This window comes from Pyxicephalus adspersus, chromosome 3 (genome assembly GCF_032062135.1).
Source record: "Pyxicephalus adspersus chromosome 3, UCB_Pads_2.0, whole genome shotgun sequence".
Lineage (NCBI taxonomy): Eukaryota > Metazoa > Chordata > Amphibia > Anura > Pyxicephalidae > Pyxicephalus > Pyxicephalus adspersus.
This window is the reverse complement of record NC_092860.1, coordinates 157,202,222-157,221,480: the sequence shown is the minus strand read 5'-3', so window position 1 is coordinate 157,221,480 and position 19,259 is coordinate 157,202,222. Positions and strand designations below refer to the sequence as shown.

The 19,259-nt window shown below is 53.6% G+C and overlaps 6 protein-coding genes across 7 annotated transcripts in view; 3 read left to right on the top strand and 3 right to left on the bottom strand.

Annotated features, from left to right (window-relative positions):
- RTKN (rhotekin) overlaps positions 1-3,156 on the bottom strand; it is a 21,789-nt gene extending 18,633 nt beyond the window's left edge. The window contains exon 1 of one of the 2 annotated variants that reach the window (XM_072406774.1): positions 2,223-3,156. In XM_072406774.1, coding sequence (XP_072262875.1) covers positions 2,223-2,333 — 111 coding nt within the window. In that variant the 5' untranslated portion in view covers positions 2,334-3,156. The remainder of the gene's footprint in view (positions 1-2,222) is intronic. The other variant, XM_072406771.1, reaches the window with a different exon arrangement.
- A 239-nt stretch (positions 3,157-3,395) lies between these two features.
- INO80B (INO80 complex subunit B) lies at positions 3,396-4,779 on the top strand. The gene is made up of 3 exons (XM_072406997.1): positions 3,396-3,550; positions 3,834-3,994; positions 4,273-4,779. The coding sequence occupies exons 1-3, from the start codon at positions 3,484-3,486 to the stop codon at positions 4,777-4,779; spliced, it is 735 nt and encodes a 244-aa protein (XP_072263098.1). The 5' UTR covers positions 3,396-3,483.
- Positions 4,780-5,060: 281 nt separating this feature from the next.
- Positions 5,061-6,801, top strand: WBP1 (WW domain binding protein 1; the record flags this gene model as incomplete). Its single annotated transcript, XM_072406768.1, is given in 2 exon segments — positions 5,061-5,222; positions 5,320-6,801. Coding segments are annotated over 2 exon segments (770 nt in total), but the record flags the coding sequence as incomplete, so codon positions are not given.
- A 1,053-nt stretch (positions 6,802-7,854) lies between these two features.
- Positions 7,855-13,114, bottom strand: MOGS (mannosyl-oligosaccharide glucosidase). The gene is made up of 3 exons (XM_072406996.1): positions 11,739-13,114; positions 10,916-11,333; positions 7,855-10,439 (listed from the first exon to the last, which is right to left on the bottom strand). Exons 1-3 carry the CDS (start codon positions 11,935-11,937, stop codon positions 8,708-8,710), a joined length of 2,349 nt encoding a protein of 782 aa, XP_072263097.1. The 5' UTR covers positions 11,938-13,114; the 3' UTR covers positions 7,855-8,707.
- Positions 13,115-13,572: 458 nt separating this feature from the next.
- LOC140327860 (programmed cell death protein 4-like) lies at positions 13,573-14,857 on the bottom strand. The gene is made up of 4 exons (XM_072407169.1): positions 14,733-14,857; positions 14,408-14,521; positions 14,100-14,321; positions 13,573-13,728 (listed from the first exon to the last, which is right to left on the bottom strand). Exons 2-4 carry the CDS (start codon positions 14,450-14,452, stop codon positions 13,627-13,629), a joined length of 369 nt encoding a protein of 122 aa, XP_072263270.1. The 5' UTR covers positions 14,453-14,521; positions 14,733-14,857; the 3' UTR covers positions 13,573-13,626.
- The window catches only part of IDH3B (isocitrate dehydrogenase (NAD(+)) 3 non-catalytic subunit beta), a gene marked incomplete in the record, with an annotated part of 8,731 nt that continues 4,033 nt past the window's right edge, over positions 14,562-19,259 (top strand). Inside the window, 7 exon segments of the mRNA XM_072406995.1 lie at positions 14,562-14,842; positions 16,070-16,253; positions 16,874-16,948; positions 17,924-18,022; positions 18,182-18,302; positions 18,537-18,597; positions 19,107-19,239. Coding sequence (XP_072263096.1) covers positions 14,562-14,842; positions 16,070-16,253; positions 16,874-16,948; positions 17,924-18,022; positions 18,182-18,302; positions 18,537-18,597; positions 19,107-19,239 — 954 coding nt within the window.

Sequence of the window (19,259 nt, the reverse complement as noted above, 5' to 3'; positions counted from 1 at the left end):
GGCCCGTGTGAGAAGGCTGAGACGGAAGCAGAGATTCCCCGCCGATACCCCTCAGATCTGCATACAACGCCTCGTAATATGTTGGTGCTATATGAATACAGTTTAATAATAATATTCAGGCAGCTGAATGCCCATTGGATTTGGTAAAGGTTGTGCCCCTCCCACCCCCCGTTTTTCACACCTGCTCCCAGTAAATACCCCGGGTATGGGACGGGTTCACTTGAAGGATCCCATTGTTTCTTATAAATCCATTATGGGAACACAACTGCGTACAGCTGCTTGGAAAGGGGCAAATTTCCCAGCATTCCTTGCACCCGAGGGGGGGTGTGCACTCCACAACTGCATTACAATAGTATATAACAAGTGCCAAAATGTAGATTGGGATAGGGCCCGGGGCCCGGGAATCACATAGCCAGCTGGGATGGGGACCCGGGGTCACATAGCTATATGAAATCTGAGATGGTTCAATGTTAGTGGTGACCAAACGGCCCTCGCAGGGCTTAGATGGGGCCCGGGGAGTGTTCATGTAGATATTCACCCCCCCAGGATGATCCCAGCCAGGGCCATACATCATTCACCGGTCCCAGCCTCTGATATTCCAGGACAAGTTGGGACTAGAATATCCCGGGAATGTCATAGGATCCCACAGAGTGCAAATCCTCTGTGACCGGAATCATGACTGATCCTTAATACCCCGGGGGTGACAACAACTTCCTGCACAAGCAGCTCATAGCGGGGGATGGACAGTGCGGGGGATTTGACATTCCGGCTCCTGAATGACCTGTTAATGATTGTCAATCCCTCCAAGCAGATGGAATGCAGATACTGATTAGGGCCCATGGCTTCACAGGAGCCGGAAATGGATTGCTGATACAAGGGCCACAAGATTCAGGAACTTCTCTCCTTCCACTATGACATCACACACGTGGCCCATTCATTGCTACAACACATGGGCAAAGGGGGACCGGACCACCTCGGTCAGGGCTCTGTGAAGGACACTCGAGTTCCTCCAAACTGGTGACCCCATGTCTGTATGGAGGGGGCTTTGTACCCCGGGGCACAGTCATGGGGGGGACAGGGGTCTTCACCAAGCTGTGATGACAAGGCTGGAAGGGCACAATTGTGGTCATAACGGGACCCTTCCATGGGGACACCAGAGCTCCATCATCTGAAGGGGTCCTCATACCTCTGCAGTGTATGGGGTATTTCCCAGGTGTTCAGTGTGGGGCTTTCCATGGAGTGGGGGAGTTTGACGTTCCGACCATTCGGATATCGTACAGCAGTCCATGGACGGGAATGAGTCACATGGTAATGAACGGGGTTTTCACTACAGAACACAGACGTGTGTGAACAGGCCCTAATACAAGCAATAATAATAATAAAGGGGACCTGTCACACCTCTTGCCTTTACCACCAGGGGTAAGATGGGCAGTACTGCTATCAGTGGTACCCCAGGGTGTGGTAACACACAAGGGTTCCCAGTGTACTATGTCCATACATTGAAATTTGCACCCCCACCTTGCCAGGTGAACAGGACAGGGTGAGTTCATTGTATAATTATGAATGGGATGGAGGAGGGTTCCGTACCATGGGTGGGGTGTGGGGGTAATAGGCTTGGCTGTTGATTTTATTTGTCAGATTGGAAATGAGAATTGGCACGTGTGATAGGCCTAGATGGGGGAAGGTGGGGGAGGGTAGGTACACCTAGGTTAACTGCTACCATACGGCTTTCGACCACTGGATGCTAAATCCTCCATATGCCATGGCAGAAGATCATAACTGCCCACCGTACACCATAACAACCAAACAGAGAATAGTAAAATCCCCCAATTGGCTCAATTGTCCATTCCTCATGCCCCACCTACCAGTCTATGGTTTGGCCACACCCACAACCCCCTCTGAGGGACCTCTAAATGGCATCTCCAAGCTACTGGGGAGCTCATTTAAAGGGTTCCCAGTGCGGAGTTCCTGGGTCTGATCCCCTCCAGTGCCTAATGTGAGGGGCTCCCACCATCCCTGTGCCGGGTCCCTGGGTCTGTACCCCTGCTGTGCCCATTATGAGGGGCTCCCACCATCTCTGTACCGGGTCCCTGGGTGTGTACCCCTGCTGTGCCCATTATGAGGGGCCCCCACCATCCCTGGTGCCCTTTGGATATGAGAAGCGGGTGGGGGTATGAGGTGCCCACATTGTATCCTGCCAATCACATTACAGATTTTCATACCTGGGGGGTATCGATGAGCAAACTCCTCCGGAACCGTCCTCTCCGGATTTCCATTTCCATAGCAGAACATCTAGCCACGGTGACCCGGCTGCGGTGGTTTCGGCAAAACATGGTTGTGATGGGAAAAAGCCCAGTGGATCCAGAAATCTGCTTATTCCGGGGCCAGATCTGCAAGTGGATTAGAACCAAAACCAAGTGGGTCCACTAAGGTCAAAGATTTCCGTAAATCTCTAAAGTCCACAGAGGTGCCAGATCTACGGAAAACCCTTCCATGAATCTGCAGAACCAAGCTATGCCCACCAAGAGCCCAGAACACCACAAATCCAGAACTCTGCTCAGTCAGAACCAGAACCTCACTATGTCCACCAAAGTCCCAGAACACCACAAATCCAGAAATCTGCTCAGTCAGAACCGGACCAGAACCTGGCTATTTCCTCCGAGATCCCAGAACACCACAAATCCTGGAATCTGCTCAGTCAGAACCAGAACCCCGCTATGTCCACCAAGGTCCCAGACCTCCGGAAATCCCTTCCATGAATCTGCTGAAGACCAGAGATGTCCAACAGGAATCCGTTCAGTCACAGCCAGATCCAAATCCTCCGGTGCTCACCAAGATTCTGGATCCAAGAAATTCTGACACACCAGGAAATCTCCTCATTCAGAACCAGAGCAGAGTTCTTCCAAGGTCTCCAGCGATGTGACTCTTCCAGAACCCCCGCTATGTCCACCAGGATCCCAGGAATCAGCTGAGTCAGAACCAGATCAGAACTCTCCGGTGTCGAGCGAGGTTCCGGATCCCAGACAATGTGACACTTCCAGGAATCATTCCGATCCAATCCGTATTCCAGAGATCCTCCAGCACTCTCTGCCGGCCCCTCCACTCTGCTCCAACTTGTTCTTTCTTGATGTCTCTCAGCCAAGAACTCTCCATGTCCCCTCCCCTTTCCAACTCCCCCCACCCCCAGCACTCTCATACAAACAGCACGGCTGTCTCATTCTATATCTGACTGTCTCATGGAACAGCTTGTACCAGACTGTCTCTCCTACTGAAAATACTAACACAGAGGAGAGGGGCTGTCTACTAATAGACCCAGTACACTGTGATAAATTTCTTATTGGCCCTTCTTGCCTCCCTATTAGTCAGATTGAAGTGGGTGGGGCCAGGCTTGGATCATCGTGGGACTGACTGTTCCCTGAATTCTGTCTCTGCAGTGTCCCCACATTCACAGTGGTCCCGGAGGTGCCGCAGTCTCCCCCCCTTATGGTGGTGGATGAGGATGAGGAGCCATTGGAAGGAGTCCCCATCGAGCAGTACCGGGCGTGGCTGGGTGAGTGGAGCTCCGCCCTCATAAGCTGCTTGAGGCTAATAATATGACGGGGATGGGGGGGGGTTATTAATGCCCCCACTGCTCCACCCAGTTTGTGCAGCCAATCGGTGGAGGGGAAGTCACATCTGTACAGTCAGCTGATGTGACCCCCTCCCTCCCCTGATGGTGGGTTCCGGGGCCCCATGGCAGTATGTGGGCCCCCCAGTTCCTGTCATGGCTCCTGTTGGGTGGACTCTGGGACCGGAAGAACCATGTGACCATCTGCCATTGGTTTCTCCCACAGATGAGGACAGCAATTTGGACCCCCTGCCCTCCCCAGTGGGGGCCCCGGAGTCAGAGCAGGATGAGGAGAGCCGCTGGTTGGATGCCCTGGAGAGAGGAGAGCTGGATGTGAATGGAGACCTAAAACGGGAAATCGATGAGACCCTGCTGACCGCTCGCCAGGTGAGAGGACTACGGGGCCCCTTACATCACAATGCCCCACGGATCCCTGAGGGGAGGGGGACTATGACATCACAATGCCCCACTGGGTCCCTGAAGAGAGGGGACTATGACATTACAATGCCCCTCTGGGTCCCTGGGTGGGTCTATGTTACATTACAGTACTCCTCTAGACCCTTGGGGGAGGGGATTATCGTAGGGCCCCTGTATTTAGTGTGATAGGGCGGGGTGAAGATTTGGGTGTGGTCACCGCTGTATAACGTCTGTGTTTGCCTCCACAGAAAGCCCTCCTACAGAAGCAGCAGGCTCCGCCCATCCCGGTGTACCCGCCCCCTGTGTATGCCCGCCCCCTGCCCGAGCTGTCCCAGGAGATGATAGTGAAGCGGGAGGAGAAGGCCAGGAAGCGCCGCCTGCAGGCCGCTAAGAAGGCCGAGGAGAGTAAGAAGCAAACCATCGAGAGGCTGACCAAGACCTCCAAATCCCGGGGCCCCAAACCCAGCGTAGGGAGACGGGGACGTCAGCCGCCCTGCCCAACCATCCGCTACCAACACAACGCTCAGGGTATCACAATATCCTACCCATCAGGAGTGCCCTGCCCCACCCCCGCGGAGCCACGCCCAGCACTGCCCGCCCCCCAGCTCTGCGGCGCCCCCGGCTGCACCAACATGAAACGTTATTCCTGTTCCCGGACCGGGGTCCCCCTGTGCAGCCTGGAGTGTTACCACAAGAACCTGCAGGTCGCCAGGATGGAGGGCGTGGTCATAGAGGGCGGGACCCCCATCACATGACCCCCATCACATGACCCACTGATGAGGCCATCGAGTGAAGTGATCGGGATTAAACCGATAGCATTTGTGTCCTGCCGATTGTACACGGGGGAGGCACTGTAACTATGACAACACGATTGTACATCGGGAGCGACTAACCATGATGATATGATTGTACACAGGGAAGAGGGAGGGATTATAACCATGACAACACGACTGTACATGGAAAGCGAATGTAACCATGACAACACGATTGTAGACGCTGACTGATTGTACCATTGTGGCCTATTTTGACCCCGCAGGGTTTTGGCTCCTCTGGACTGTTCTGATTCTTCTCAGCTGTTGCTGTGCCTATCGCCATCGCCGCGCCAAACTGCGCCTGCAGCACCAACAAAGACAGCGCGAGATAAACCTGATCGCCTACCAACGTGCCTGCCATTACCCTCCATCCATGCTGGATCTGCGTAAGTATTCCCCATCACAGCACGCCGCCCTGGTGGTGGTAATAGGAAATGATTGGCCCCCATACAATGTCACTCATTATTTCATCTCCTCCTGCAGGGGCGCTGTCATCCTTCAAACTTCCAGCATATGAGGAAGTGGCCTACCGGCCCACTACCCCTCCTCCTCCATACAGCTCCATCCTCACCCAGCTGGGTCTGCCCTCCACGTCCCCTCCTCCACCCTCCGACCCGCCCTCTCTTACCCCCAGCTCGGAGCACACCAGCAGCTGCTCCTGTACCTCGGGGTGCATGCTGTCCGGCAGCAGCTCCTTCTCTGTTCAGGTGACCGATGAGACCGGCACCAGCCTGGGCAGTTCTGCCAGCGAGGGTGGTAGCTGGGAGGGCAGTCCCGAGGAGGAGGGGGCATGTGGCAGAGAGGTTGCCCTTCACAAGCACACCGCCTTCTCCTCCTACGTGGATTTCTTCGATAGTCATCACTGCTGGGATATCGAAGAGGTGGAGGAGGAGGACGAGGAGGAACATTACAGACAGCGGAGGCTGACCGGGGACTCGGGTATAGAAGTGTGCCTCTGCCAGGTGACGGGGGAAGGGCAGGACGGGGGGCCGGCCCATGATAACCCGGATTGTACCCAGAGGAATCCATCCCAGGAATCACCAGCAGAGAAAGGAGATGGAGAGGCGGATTCCCGGGTACAGACCGTGTGACCACAGGAGGGTCCTAAATCCCGGGGTGTGAGGACAGCTGGAACATCCAACCCCAGCTATGGAGGGGGCAACAAGACCACTGGGGTATCAGAGCCATCTCAGAAGGATATTTACCCATCAGTCCATCCCAAGAGGGGCAACAAGACCACTGGGGTATCAGAGCCATCTGTACATGATAGGGGTTATTGGGCAATATGGGCTTCTTACCCTACACATTCATCCCACATTTATTCCCCACCCCCAATTCTCAGAATAATGTGGGGGGCTGTAGCAGGCCATGGGTGAGGGAGGCAAATCCCATAAAGGGGTGCTCTCACCCACCACTATCTTGTTTCTTCACTTGTATCTGTATGAGGACCGAGGTGTCTCTGCTGCTGCCCCCTGGTGGTGGGGGTACTGTTGAGTCATCAGACCCCTGCTGACCCCTGTATATCTGAGGAGGGCAAATCAGGAATAATTCAGGCAAGGACAGCCCGGGAGGGGGTAGGAACTGAAAATTGTCCCAGCTACCTTTCAGTATTAGCGGGGTCACAGGAGACTGTATGAGATGGCGGCCATTCAATTGCCCCAACTACCCTCCAGCGATGGGGGGGCTGATTGTACGAGCTGTGTCTGCCCTGGACTGGTGGAAAATGAACTTTGACATTGGACAGCCTGAACTCCCCCAATTATAATGATGGCAGCTGATCATGTGACTGTACACTGACTGTGCCCCCCGGGGGTCTAAGATTCCAGAATGTATTACCCCCCCATCACTTACTGCCATATGAACTGGATGTAAATGTGGCCCTGAATGGCGACCAATTCTTTTTACCAGCTGGGTGAATATATTCCATGGAGGGTGAAAACACCAAATAAAAACCTGTTTACAGCCTGTGGCCTGTCATTCTTCTCTGGGGGCACGCCCCCCTGGCTTCCCATTGGCTGGGGGGGGGGGGGGGTTCAGGCCTGATATAGAGGCCCTATAAGCACTGAGGGGGGGTTTCATTATAATGACATTTTTATATGAAGAGCTATGGGGGGCTCCTCCCCCCCTCATACTCCATCTGACATACGTATGCTTGTAGGGTAGACAGGTCCTCTTGGAATATCTCCGCATGATTCTCACTCATGTGATCCTCAGCAGACATTTCTACTCTACAACTATTGTCACAATAATCAGATCCGGATATAGAGACGCCCCCAATCATCCCACCCTGGGGGGGGGGAATCATCCCCAAGGGAATCCCCAATCATCCCACCCTGGGGGGGGGGGGAAATCATCCCCAATCATCCAAACCTAGGGGGGAATCCCCAATCATCCCACCCTGGGGGGGGGGAAATCATCCCCAATCATCCAAACCTAGGGGGGAATCCCCAATCATCCAAACCTAGGGGGGAATCCCCAATCATCCTACCCTGGGAGGGGAATCCCCAATCATCCTACCCTGGGGGGGGGGGGCAGTGGGGGAAATCCCCAATCATCATACCCTGGGGGGAATCCCCAATCATCCAAACCTAGGGGGAAATCCCCAATCATCCCACCCTAGGGGGGGGGAATCCCCAATCATCCCACCCTGGGGGGGGGGTCAATCCTGAAACACTACAGGAGTATTCCTGACATCCCCCTACAGGATCACTGTATATGGGCAGGAGGGGCCCCAAGAGAAGATTACAGTTATTAAAGGAGAACCTCTCATCTATGGTAGGATTCAGGGTGTGACTGGGTCCAGGAGATTTCTTTATGGGACCACCTCCAGGGAAGTCATGTGACCCCCCCCCCCCATCCAGAAGCCCAGGGGTATTTAGCAGTAGGTGACAGGAGGGGCAGAGATGGGGGGAAAAGCCGCCATTCTGTGAAGTGACACACCTGACTCCGCCCTTTCTTTCCATGACCCCTCCCCACCCCCAATGTAACAGGATATATCTCTAATAGTATATTAAGGAGACACACTGCACCTCCACACAGAACAGGTATACTACTCCTCAGGGGCGGGGCTTCCTACTAAAACCACTCATCTTCCAGTGGTCAGGGTTTGTCACATGACCTCCTAAAATGAGAAGTGTGTGCTGCTCCATGTTCTGGAATTCCATGCGAAGGATCCGCCCCCAGCAGCTCAGGGGAGGAGCCTCCGTAGCACCATACAAGAAATAAAACCTCAGCACATCCTGGAGGGTGGAGCCAACCTTTAATTACCCATGTCACATGTACAGGATTGGGGCAAAGCTCCTGAGCCAGCAGGGCAAACAGTGTGTAAAATGGTGACAGCCCCCCGCCCACCCCTCCCCCAGTACCAGACATTACAGTAATAGGTAAAGGTAGGATGAACCCTCACTGGCTTCCTTCTAGTCACATGTCTAGTGGGCGGAGCCAGAAAACCCAGGGGCCAGTGGGAGGTTCAACCTTCCGATCACATACAAAGGAAAACATCGGCATTGGAGAAAAGGGAACCGGTCTTTAGTACAGAGAACTGGCCAGGAGGGGGCAGCACCAATTCTGCAAGTCACCCCCCCACCCAATCAGCTTTGCTCTTATTTGGAGACAAGACACGCCCCCTTCCCATAATGCAATGTGATATCACAGGATGAGGGTGAACCCATGTTGTGTCCTGTGGGTTCCAGGCCAAGCGCTAGGATATAGCACCCCCTTGTGGTCACTCCTGCCAGTATGTAATAATGACAGGTTCCCTTTTATCATTGCACATCGTGTCTCAGAGAGCCCCAGAAACGCGGCCCAGGATCACCACAGGAAGACCACTGGGCCAGCACCGCCCATGTGACAGGTTAGCCCCCGGTGGTCCTCAGTACTCCTCGGCCATGATTAGGACGATCAGAGAGCTCCATCCGGTGAAGGGGTGACAGCCCTGTCCTCGGCCCGTCTGGTCATTGTATTGCTCCCACAGGAATCCCGTTTCCTTGTACTGCCGGAAGAGATTAGCGATCAGGTTAATGCGGAGTTCCCTGTACACGCTGCTCGCCCTCTCCCTGTGTGGCCCCTCCTGCTGGCTGTAGTAGTGCAGGGCCCTCACCGCCAGGTAGTTCATGTTGATCCATATAGGGCCCCTCCAGTAGGGGGGGTCGTGTTCTGTGTTGCGTTGCATGTATATGGGGCTGCTCCTGGACAGGGATCGGATCCCGTACGGTGTCCACAGTTTATCGGAATCCCGGATCTGCTCCAAGATACGCCCCAGTTTGGGTGAATCGGGGGAGAGAAGCTGCAGGAGGAAGGGGAATAGGGACACATAGCCCAGAGCGCCCACATACTGTAATTTGGGGGTTTTCTTCACCACTCTGATCAGTCTGGGGGGAGGGACGCTGCGGGGATCCTGCCCGGGATAAGGCCGTGGTCGCTCCCATTCCAGAGCCACGTTCTGGGTGTGGTTCCCATAATCGGCGTATGCCCCGAGCCGCTCGAACCAGTGCAGCCGATCCAAGAGGGCATTATCGGCCAGCACCGAGCGCGACTCCTTGTAGCTACCCCCATCTACCCCCAGCAGGTCAGAAATGTCCGCCATGACGTCCGAGGCCAACGCCATCCAGCACCTCAGGTCTACGTGCCGCTCGTCATCGGAGGGGTGAGAGGCCCGGGGGTAATCATCCAGGCCGGACGTTAGGGTTTTGGGGTTAAGGAACCTCAGGGTATCCTTGTCCCGCCCCCGCCATCGGTAGGTGTAGGGGAGGGGCCCGCTCTGGGTCTCATTGAACCAATTGTACCAGGTCTGGAGACGGGGAAACGCCCGGCGTAGGATCTGCCGACCTTCCGAAGGGACGTTTCCCCCTGCCAGCAGCTGGCGCAGGGCCAGGAACAGGGTGGGCGGGTTGGCATTTTCATTCCATTGGATGACAAATTCCGAGGGCACTTTGCTGCGAGCTTCTGGGCCCAAAATCTGTTCCCGGGGGATCCAACCGTCCGCGTTCATTAGATCCAACCAATGAGCCAGGGACTGCCAGGCCAGAGCCGGGTCCCAGCGGGCAATCAGGAGCAAATGGAACCCTTCATCCCATAGGAATCCTCGGGGGAAGAAGGAGCGGGACGGGACAGCGGTGAAGAGCGGGGCCAACGGATAGGCTACGGGTTCCGGGTTGTGCCGGGATTGGACCAATGAGCTTCCATAGAAGTAGCCCATCCCACCCACCATATTGGAGAGGGCGGCCTGAGCGAAGGTCACCTGTTCCGGGATGAAACCTTTCTCCTCCAGCCGGAACAACTGCCGGAACTTCCCAGCCATGTCCTGCTGGTGGCGCTGCAGCTCATTGGTCAGAATGTTTCCGGAGAGGTGCACCGAGCGCTCCACGAAACTGTCCGACTCAAAGAGGAACTCCGCCTGGAAGGGGAGCGCCATGGTGATCTGATGAACGATGATCTGGGAGTGCTCTGGCTGTGGGGGAGGGTTATAGACATCAACCCCAAAATATCGTCTCCTGTTACCTCCCGGACCCCCGGATGGGTGAATGAAGCGATCGGTCAGACTGCCCCGTACAACGTCTGTGATGTGCTGGAGGCCCGGGCACAGCGCCACCAAGTGGTTATAACTGGAGGGGGAGGAGAAAAACGTCATGACAAGCGGGGCAAATACCACAACATACCCCACCTATCTGCCCCCCCTGTACAGAAAACATTCACCTACCCCACCTATCTGCCCCCTGTACTGACTACATTCACCTACCCCACTTATCTGCCCCCCCTGTACAGACAACATTCACCTACCCCACCTATCTGCCCCCTGTACTGCTCAGGGGGAGACAGAAAGGAGAGCGCAGCACGCTTAAGGGGACACAGAAAGGGTAGGGGAGAATGCTCAGGGGGAGACAGAAAGGAGAGCGCAGCGCGCGCTTAGGGGGAGACAGAAAGGAGAGGGAAGCGAGCACTCAGGGGGAGACAGAAAGGGGAGGGGCGAGAGTAGAAGGAGCGGGGAGCGTGCTTAGGGGGAGACAGAATGGAAAGAGGGGAGTGCAAGGAGGGTAGAGCGTACACAAGGGAAGACAGAAAGGGAAGGGGAGAGCGCGTTTAGGAGGAGACAGAATGCGTATGCTTATCTGTAGAGTGCGAGGCGTATGTGTACACAGGTGACACCCCAGGTGCCCCCCACCTACCTGTGACCACAGAGCGGGCACTCCGGGTCTTCATACCGAAATACACCTGAGGTCTGTAGGATCCCCAGAACAGGTCGGGGGAGGAGTGCGGGAAGCTGCTGTTGGGTGGGAGGATGGGGGGTGAGGGGTGCAGGGTGACAACTTTCACCCCCAGACTCCATTTCCTGTACCCGCTGTAGGCGAACGCCCCAAATCCGATAAGACAGGACAAGATGGCGACCAGCACCACGCGGCTCCACTCCCTCTGCGGGGGCCGGGCTCTCCGGGAAGATGGCGGAGGGGGGCGCTGCTCAGGGCCACCATGACGCCTCCGCTCTCGTGTCATCCTATAGCCTGGGGGGAGGGGAGATAACGGGGGTCAGTGCTTGGATCTGCGTGTTATGTGTATATATACCCCCAAATATATTTACACCCCAACCCCCCTATAATATATTTACATGTAGCATTATTTATACCCCCCCGTATATTTATACCCCGGTACATAAATACCCCTCCCTTTGTACCCTCTTCTAAGCCCACTCCCCCCTATATTTACATGTAGCATTATTTATAACCCCCGTATTTATACCCCAGTACATAAATACCCCTCCCCCCCAATAATATATTTACGTGTAGCATTATTTATACCCCCGTATATTTATACCCCAGTACATAAATACCCCTCCCCCTTATACCCTCTTCTAACCCCCCTCCCCCATAGTTGCCCCTCTGTCAGGTGCCTCGGAGGGCTCTACGTACCGGTGCGGCTCTCTGATTGGTTGCTCTGAGCGGGATGTGACACGTGGAGAAGCACGTACACCCTCCGCCATCTTGGTCCACTCACCGGAAGCGGAAGTAAAAATAGTAGAGGGGCGGGATCAGAGTAGAATTCAGCAGTTGTGGGCGAAAGTACACGGAGACGCATAAACATCACGTGGTGTCCTCTAATGCCGATCATCTGACTTCTGCTGAGATTTCTTCACGGAACAACCTGAGGGGGCGGGGCATCCGCTCTCATGGTCGTCCTACAGCTTCAAATGACGGGGTCAAAAATACCAAAATGACCCCCTCCCCCACATGGTCATCCCCAGACATCGCACTGTGCAGGGATTGGGGGATATTCAGGTATCAGCTCTAATCCACGTGGAGTCATGTGACATCAGTATACGGAGGGGATCTTTACTGTCACAGCAGTATGTAGAGGAAGGATGAGCATGTCATCAGTATACGGAGGGAATCTCTACTGTCACAGCAGTTTTTGATAAAGGATGGCCATATCATCATTATACGGAGGGGATCTCAACTATCAAAGCAGTTTATACAGCAAGGATGCATATATCATCTGTCTACGGAGAGGATCTCCACTGTCACAGCAGTGTATACAGGAAGGATGACCATACCATCAGGACAGGGAGGGGATCTTTACTGTCACAGCAGTGTATAGAGGAAGGATGAGCGTGTTATCAGTATAGGGAGGGGATCTCTACTGTCACAGAAGTGTATAGAGAAAGGATGACCATGTCATTAGTACAGGGAGGAGATCTCTACCGTCACAGCAGAATGTAGAGGAAAGATGGCCATATCATCAGTATAGGGAGGGGATCTCTACTGTCACAGCACTGTATAGAGAAAGGATGAGCATGTCATCAGTATAAGGAGGGGATCTTTACTGTCACAGCAGTGTATACAGGAAGGCCCAATCATGCAATGCCTCCCCTCCCCCATACTACATTGGTAGGTGTTGTACATAGCAGCACCCATCCCTCCATGCTGATGATGCAGAATAGTTAGAAGGTGGCAGTAATGATCACATAGCAGGCGGGTAGGGGGGTAATAAGGGGGAGGGGGGGTATTGGGGGTAGATTGCTGATTATAAATCACCAGGCAGACATTTCTGTTTTTTCCCATTTATTTTGGTTTGCTTGTCCCCCACAGGAGGGCGCTGTCCCCCAATCTCCAGTCACTGCTTGATGAGCCCTCCGTCCCCCTCACTCACAAAACGTTTGCGGCCCCTGCAGGAGAGAAGAGAGAGTCAGGACAGCGGATTGGTTGGTAGGAGATCACATGACCCCATGGCATAGCATCAACTCCTCCCCCACACTGACATAAAGAGTAAGCTCCTCCTACAAAATGGCAGCCTCAAGCCACCTGCTGGTCACCTGTGGAAGTACATGCAAGGCATGCTAAACCACAGTGCCACCATCAGGCGACATGGGGAGTTGCAGATTTCTTGACAGGAGCAAACAACTGTGAATAGTGTAACAATCCTTAAATATACAATGACAGCAAACTACAAACAAGGGGCAGGGACAGAGCTAGGCCAGGATGTCAGAAGGTAAGTGGTCAGAACACCAGATGGCTTATGAATATAGAAGCCTGCCAATAACAAGCCACAAACCAGGAGGTGCTGCAGCAAGCCACCTACTGGTCGCCAGTGGAAGTACATGCAAGGTGCGCTAACCATGCCACAGTGCCACCAGCAGGTGACATAGGGAGCTGCAGATTTGGCCTGGAAGAGAGGAGAGATCTCATGTTTGGGGGCACGTTCACCTTTTCAGAGCTGAGAACACATAGGACTTGATCTACAATTATTTTAACATATAGAAAGAACCCCAGGAAGGAACCCCCTCGGATCCCGCCACCCCTCTCACCGCGCTTGGTCACAGTCCACGCGTCCCTTGTATCGGTCCAGGAAATTATAGGGCAGCGCGTGATCAGCCACAGCCCGAGCGATGAACTGTCCGAGCATCTGCAAGACACAACGACCCCTCCTCATCAGCCTGGGGTCACCAAGTCATCCCTCATATCCTCACCCCCGCTCGCTGCCAGCCATGACCCCCCCACCCCATTACCATCCTCAGATTCACCGCCATGCCCAGCTCAAACCCTCCCGACTCTACATCCGGTACCCCAAAGTGCCCCCATTCCAACCCTCCAAGCCCTTATCTTTTCTACCTTGACCTTATCTACCCCTACCTCCCCCACTTTAACCCCCTCTATTCTAACCATGCCCCACATCCTACCTGTAACCCTCCCTATGGACTTTGCACCCCCACATCCCCTGCTCTCACCCCCCATATCACAAAGCCCCCAGGAATGGAACACTTACTATGTACTTACCTGTGGTGCCTCGGGAGTGTCCAGGATAAGGTCGGGTAAGTCGGTGAGAAGTCTGTCGAAGGCCTGAGCCATGTCCTCCTCGGTCAGTACTTTCCCCAGCAGGTCAGAGAGAAGACGGGAGGTCAGTTCCCGATGACTGGCCTTTCCTTCCAGGGACAGAGACACAGCCAGGCGTGGGACACCCGGCCTCTGACCCCCTAAATTCAGCTCACCCAAGAGAGCCTGGAATACGAGAGACAATCAGAGACAGACTGGGGCCCCCCCATTCCCATATTGTATGCGGGGCCCCGGAGGCCATCTTTACTCACTATAACCTCCCCGGTGTCCCCGTGTTCAAAATACTCCAGCACCATGGGATGAACATTCTTCTGGAGGCCCGTCTCATCCAACTCCGGCACCACCTTCTGGTAAATGGTGTCACCCTACGGGAGAGCCGATACAAAATGGAGGTCATAATATTATATGTGTACAGGAGACCAGTGGAAGCTCAATACGTTACAGGCTTATCCTAATGTCACCATTACCTCGGACCCCGGGCCTGGCACTGCCCTGAGGACCTGCACCACTGCATCCACCTACCTGACCATAGTCACCTGCGTCCCCCAACACCTGTGTGCCCCCTGTGCCCCTTACCTGGGCAGACTCATCATAGTTGGGGTCGTGGATATCCGGTTCCTGGTAACTATAGATCTGTCCAGGGGCCCCCCAGACTCCCTTACCGCCAGCGCCCCCTGTGGAGGAAGGTAGAGATCAGTCACGTCATCAATCCCCCTACTCCATCAATCCCCCGACCCACCCCCTATTCACCATCCCCGCCCCCTGTATAAGGGGCAATGTTTGCTATGAATGCTTTATCTGCCCTCCAGGCTACTCTGTATGCTGTCACCCTGCAGTACCGGGAGTGGCCTCAGGGGGCAGCAAGGCTCGGTGATAACACGTGTAATGATACATACCACACGCTGGGGGCGCTGCTTTATGAATGGAGAATTCACTAACTGCAAAACAAACATCAATTCCAGAGTGTGACCGAGGGATTTTACATGACACCTGGGGGTAACTCAATATAAAGAACTACAAGTAAAATAATAACATCGTATGGAAGAAAGAATTCCCACAAATAATCCTCAGATTTACCACCGAGCTTACTATCAGTGTGTACCCAATGCGTTTCGCAGGCAGGCTTCCTCAGGGCAATTTGGAGCCGATGGGACCCCTATAGAGGATTTCCTATAATAATGATATTGGGGTCTCTGCTCTCCGTCCATGGAGGAACCGCAGGGACTTTGATCTGATATGAGCCGGGAATAATTATTATACAGGATTTATATGGCGCCAACATATTACACAGCGCTGTACATTAAATGACAGACACATGCAGACACCGGAGGGGGAGGGGACCCTCCAGGACAATGATCAATGATTCATTCCTCTTCAATGTGTGTGCGAAGCCTGATCTGTAAGATCCAATCTGAACACAATTTATATGTGTATGGCAGTGACGTCATTCTCATAACTGACCACTAGATGTCCTCGTACAGAATTCTATGTATTCCTATGGCGCACCCTGGTGGATACCTTCTCTTTATTAGGACTGACCACTAGATGTCCCCAGATCTAAGAGTTATGTGGTGTCATTCTTACGAATTACCACTAGATGTCCCCAGATGACTATTTTACCTGGCGTCTCAGAACTGACCACTAGAGGTCCTCAGATCCCTGTACCGTCTCACTACTCACCACTAGATAACCCCCAGAAGTGGCACCATTCTCAGAACTTATCACCAGATGTCCTCAGAGTTCAGATTTCTATGTTTTCCTATGATATAAATTGTTGTCCAGGTAAATTATCTGATTGCAAGGCATTCTCAGGACAGACCACTAGATGTCCTCAGATCTCAGTGTTAGGTGGTGACATTAGCAGCACATATCGCTAGATGTCCTCAGAGTACGGATTTCTATGCTATACACAGATGGGTATTATTTCAGCACAAGGTGGCGTCATTGCCAGTTGTCATTGGCGGAGAGAGATATCGAAGTGTCGAGGAATGGCTGAAGGTCATAGCACCGGAAGTACTAATGTTCCCTCCCTTGTACTTCCGGGTTGTCAGGCTCTCCAACATGGCGGCGGCTAGGCAGCTGTTTGTAGCGGCCCAGGTGAGATTACAGATAAGGGCACCCTGTAAATATTCTCTGCCTCTCTTCCCCGTGATTTGATCTGTACCTGGCTGCTCGGAGGGGCCGTTACCGCCTATTTTTTTGTCTCTGCTCGATGTTCTGCGCATGCGCAGTGCGGTTATCAGTCTCCGGTATTCAGGCCTTAAATCTCCGGAGCTGTGTGCTATACAGACCCGAAATGTTCTGTATACACGGGGGGGGGGGGTACGCACCCCAAATTTTATAAACCTAGCCCCACAGGCTGTGTCAGTACCCCCCAATATACCAGCAGGGGGTTCTGTGTCAGGATCCTCCCCCATGCTGTGACAAGACTCCTCCCATTATGTGACAGGACATGACTCCTCCCACTGTTATCATGTGATTGGACATGACTCTTCCTACTATTCTTGTGTCAGAAAACATGACTCCCACTATTATCATGTGACAGGTCATGACTCCTCCCACTATTATGTGACATGGCATGACTCCTCCCACTGGTATGTGGCATGACTCCTACCATTGTTATTACTTATCAGATTAGACTATATGTGGGCGGAGTCTTGTTAATTGCATTCTATTTGCATACAATGAATATATTTGTGTTCTGTTTCTCCCCCTAGAGGTGTGTGCAGAGCGTTCCCCTCCGAAGGGCCCTCTCCTCCTCCTCCACCCTCCAACAAGCTCTCAACAACCAGGTGAGTCACTGTCTGCGGAGTGCCCCCTTGTGTGGTCCATGCCACGGGCAGGGCAATACCGCTAATAAAAGCCAGGCTAGTAGGTGGGTGGAGTCAGTTATTCAGTGGGTGGGTCAGATCTCCAGTAGGCGGAGTCAGCTATTCAGTGTGTGGGTCAGATCCCTGGTAGGCGGAGTCAGCTCTCCAGTGGGTGTTTCAGATCTTAGGTAGGTGGAGTCAGCTATTCAGAAGGTTGGTCAGATCTCCATTGGAGACAGAGTCTTCTCTCCAGTGGGTGGGTCATATCTTTGGTAGGCAGAGTCTGCTCTCCAGTGATTCGGTTAGATCCTGGTGGGTGGAGTCAGGTATTCCGTGGGTGGGTCAGATCACCAGTAGGTGGAGTCTGCTCTCCAGTGGGTGGGTCAGATCTCCACTGGACGGAGTGAGCTTTTCAGTGGGTGGAGTCTTCTTTCCAGTGGGTGGGTCAGATCCCTGGTGGGCGGAGTCTGCTCTCCAGTGAGTGGGTCAGATCCCTGGTGGGCGGAGTCTACTCTCCAGTGGGTGGATCAGATCACCAGTAGGCAGAGTCTGCTCTCCAGTGGGTGGGTTAGATCCCAGGTAGGCGGAGTCAGCTTTTCAGTGGGTCAGATCTCCAGTAGACGGAGTCAGCTATTCAGTGGGTGGGTCAGATGTCCAGTAGGTGGAGTCAGCTATTCAGTGGGTGGGTCAGATGTCCAGTAGGTGGAGTCGGAGTCAGCTATTCAGTGGGTGGGTCAGATGTCCAGTAGGTGGAGTCAGCTATTCAGTGGGTGGGTCAGATGTCCAGTAGGTGGAGTCTTCTCTCCAGTGGGTGGGTCAGGTCTCTCGTGGTCTCCATGAGTCAGTTTTTCGGTGGGTGGGTCAGATCTCCAGTAGGTGGAGTCTGCTCTCGAGTGGGCGGGGTCAGCTCTCTGTGATTGATGCAATGTAATTCTTCCTTTTTCCCGGACGTCACAGGGGGATTCCAGCCGGTCAGATGGGGCATTCCGTGTCACCATGATCCCCGGGGATGGAGTGGGGCCGGAGCTCATGCACTCAGTGAAAGAAGTGTTTAAGGTAAGTGTGTGGCGGTGGGTGGTCATCATGTGATATGTGGAGTTAATGCCCATTGTGGTCTCATATCTGCCCCCTGTGGTACACATGTGGGCACTGCACCCCATCTGACACATCACATGACTTGTATGAAATCTTTTACCCAATGGTGGCTCCTCACAGGCAGCCGATGTCCCGGTGGAGTTTGATGAACATCACCTGAGTGAGGTGCAGAACATGGCCTCTGCTGAGAAGCTGGAACAGGTCCTGGAGTCCATGCAGACCAATAAGGTGGCCATTAAAGGTAAGTTGTCTCCTCTCTCTTCTACCCCTCCCCCATACTGGTAATAGAAAAAGGGAATTATACCCCCCCTCCCACGCCTCCCCTTCAGTGTCTCTACCCCGCCCGCCTGTAATAGAAGAGGTATTATACCCCCCTCTGTTGGTACACCCAGTGATATGATACCACAGGCAGAAATACCCATAGAACAGTAAATCGGGGTAAATTCTGTGTGTGACATGTCCTCTTATTTTACAGGGAAGATCCACACCCCCATGGAGTACAAAGGTGAACTGGCCTCCTATGAGATGAGGCTCAGGTAAGGGCTGCATGCACCCGGGTACACACCACACAGGGCTCAGTACACACCTGGGTACACGCCACACAGGGTTCTGGGTACCCCGGGGTATGCACTACACAGGGTTTAGGACACCCTGGGGTATGCAGCGCACAGGGCCCTGGGTACCCCGGGGTACGCACCTCACGAGGCTCAGCCCATCCTGGTGAAACATCACACCTAGTTTAGTGAGAAAAGTGTTCTAACCTTAGGAAGGTGTCACCAGAAGCAGATATGTTCTGTGCTTGGCCTGCTGGGTTTCAGTATTATATATATCTATTATATACTCTTTACCTTTATACAATGCTATCACACCTGGCTCATTGTACTCCAGATATCTTGAAGGTTTATCAGAAATGCTGGGACTTGTACTTCTCCTGTTTCCTGGCTCATGTTGTCAGTGTCTGCTCCTCTCTCTGCAGCCAGGATCGGCCATGTTGTGCTGTCACATAGCATTGGATCTCCCAGTAACAGGATTCGTCTCTTCACAGGCGGAAGTTGGATCTCTTTGCCAATGTGGTTCATGTGAACAGTCTACCTGGATATAAAACTCGACACAACAACCTGGACCTGGTCATCATCCGGGAGCAAACCGAGGGCGAGTACAGCTCCCTGGAGCATGAGGTATACTGGAGGAGCAGGGG

Excerpts from the sequence above, each read along its gene's own strand:
- MOGS (XM_072406996.1), bottom strand. The coding sequence starts at position 11,937 with ATGATCGGCATTAGAGGACACCACGTGATGTTTATGCGTCTCCGTGTA. Across the intron at positions 11,334-11,738 it reads CCAATCAGAGAGCCGCACCG|GCTATAGGATGACACGAGAG; the intron begins GTACGTAGAGCC and ends CCCTCCCCCCAG. Across the intron at positions 10,440-10,915 it reads ACGCATTCTGTCTCCTCCTA|TTATAACCACTTGGTGGCGC; the intron begins AACGCGCTCTCC and ends CTCCCCCTCCAG.
- LOC140327860 (XM_072407169.1), bottom strand. The coding sequence starts at position 14,452 with ATGGTGCTGGAGTATTTTGAACACGGGGACACCGGGGAGGTTATA. Across the intron at positions 14,322-14,407 it reads GGGACACCGGGGAGGTTATA|GCTCTCTTGGGTGAGCTGAA; the intron begins GTGAGTAAAGAT and ends CTCGTATTCCAG. Across the intron at positions 13,729-14,099 it reads ACACTCCCGAGGCACCACAG|ATGCTCGGACAGTTCATCGC; the intron begins GTAAGTACATAG and ends TGTGTCTTGCAG.
- INO80B (XM_072406997.1), top strand. The coding sequence starts at position 3,484 with ATGGTGGTGGATGAGGATGAGGAGCCATTGGAAGGAGTCCCCATCGAG. Across the intron at positions 3,551-3,833 it reads GCAGTACCGGGCGTGGCTGG|ATGAGGACAGCAATTTGGAC; the intron begins GTGAGTGGAGCT and ends TTTCTCCCACAG. Across the intron at positions 3,995-4,272 it reads CCCTGCTGACCGCTCGCCAG|AAAGCCCTCCTACAGAAGCA; the intron begins GTGAGAGGACTA and ends TTGCCTCCACAG.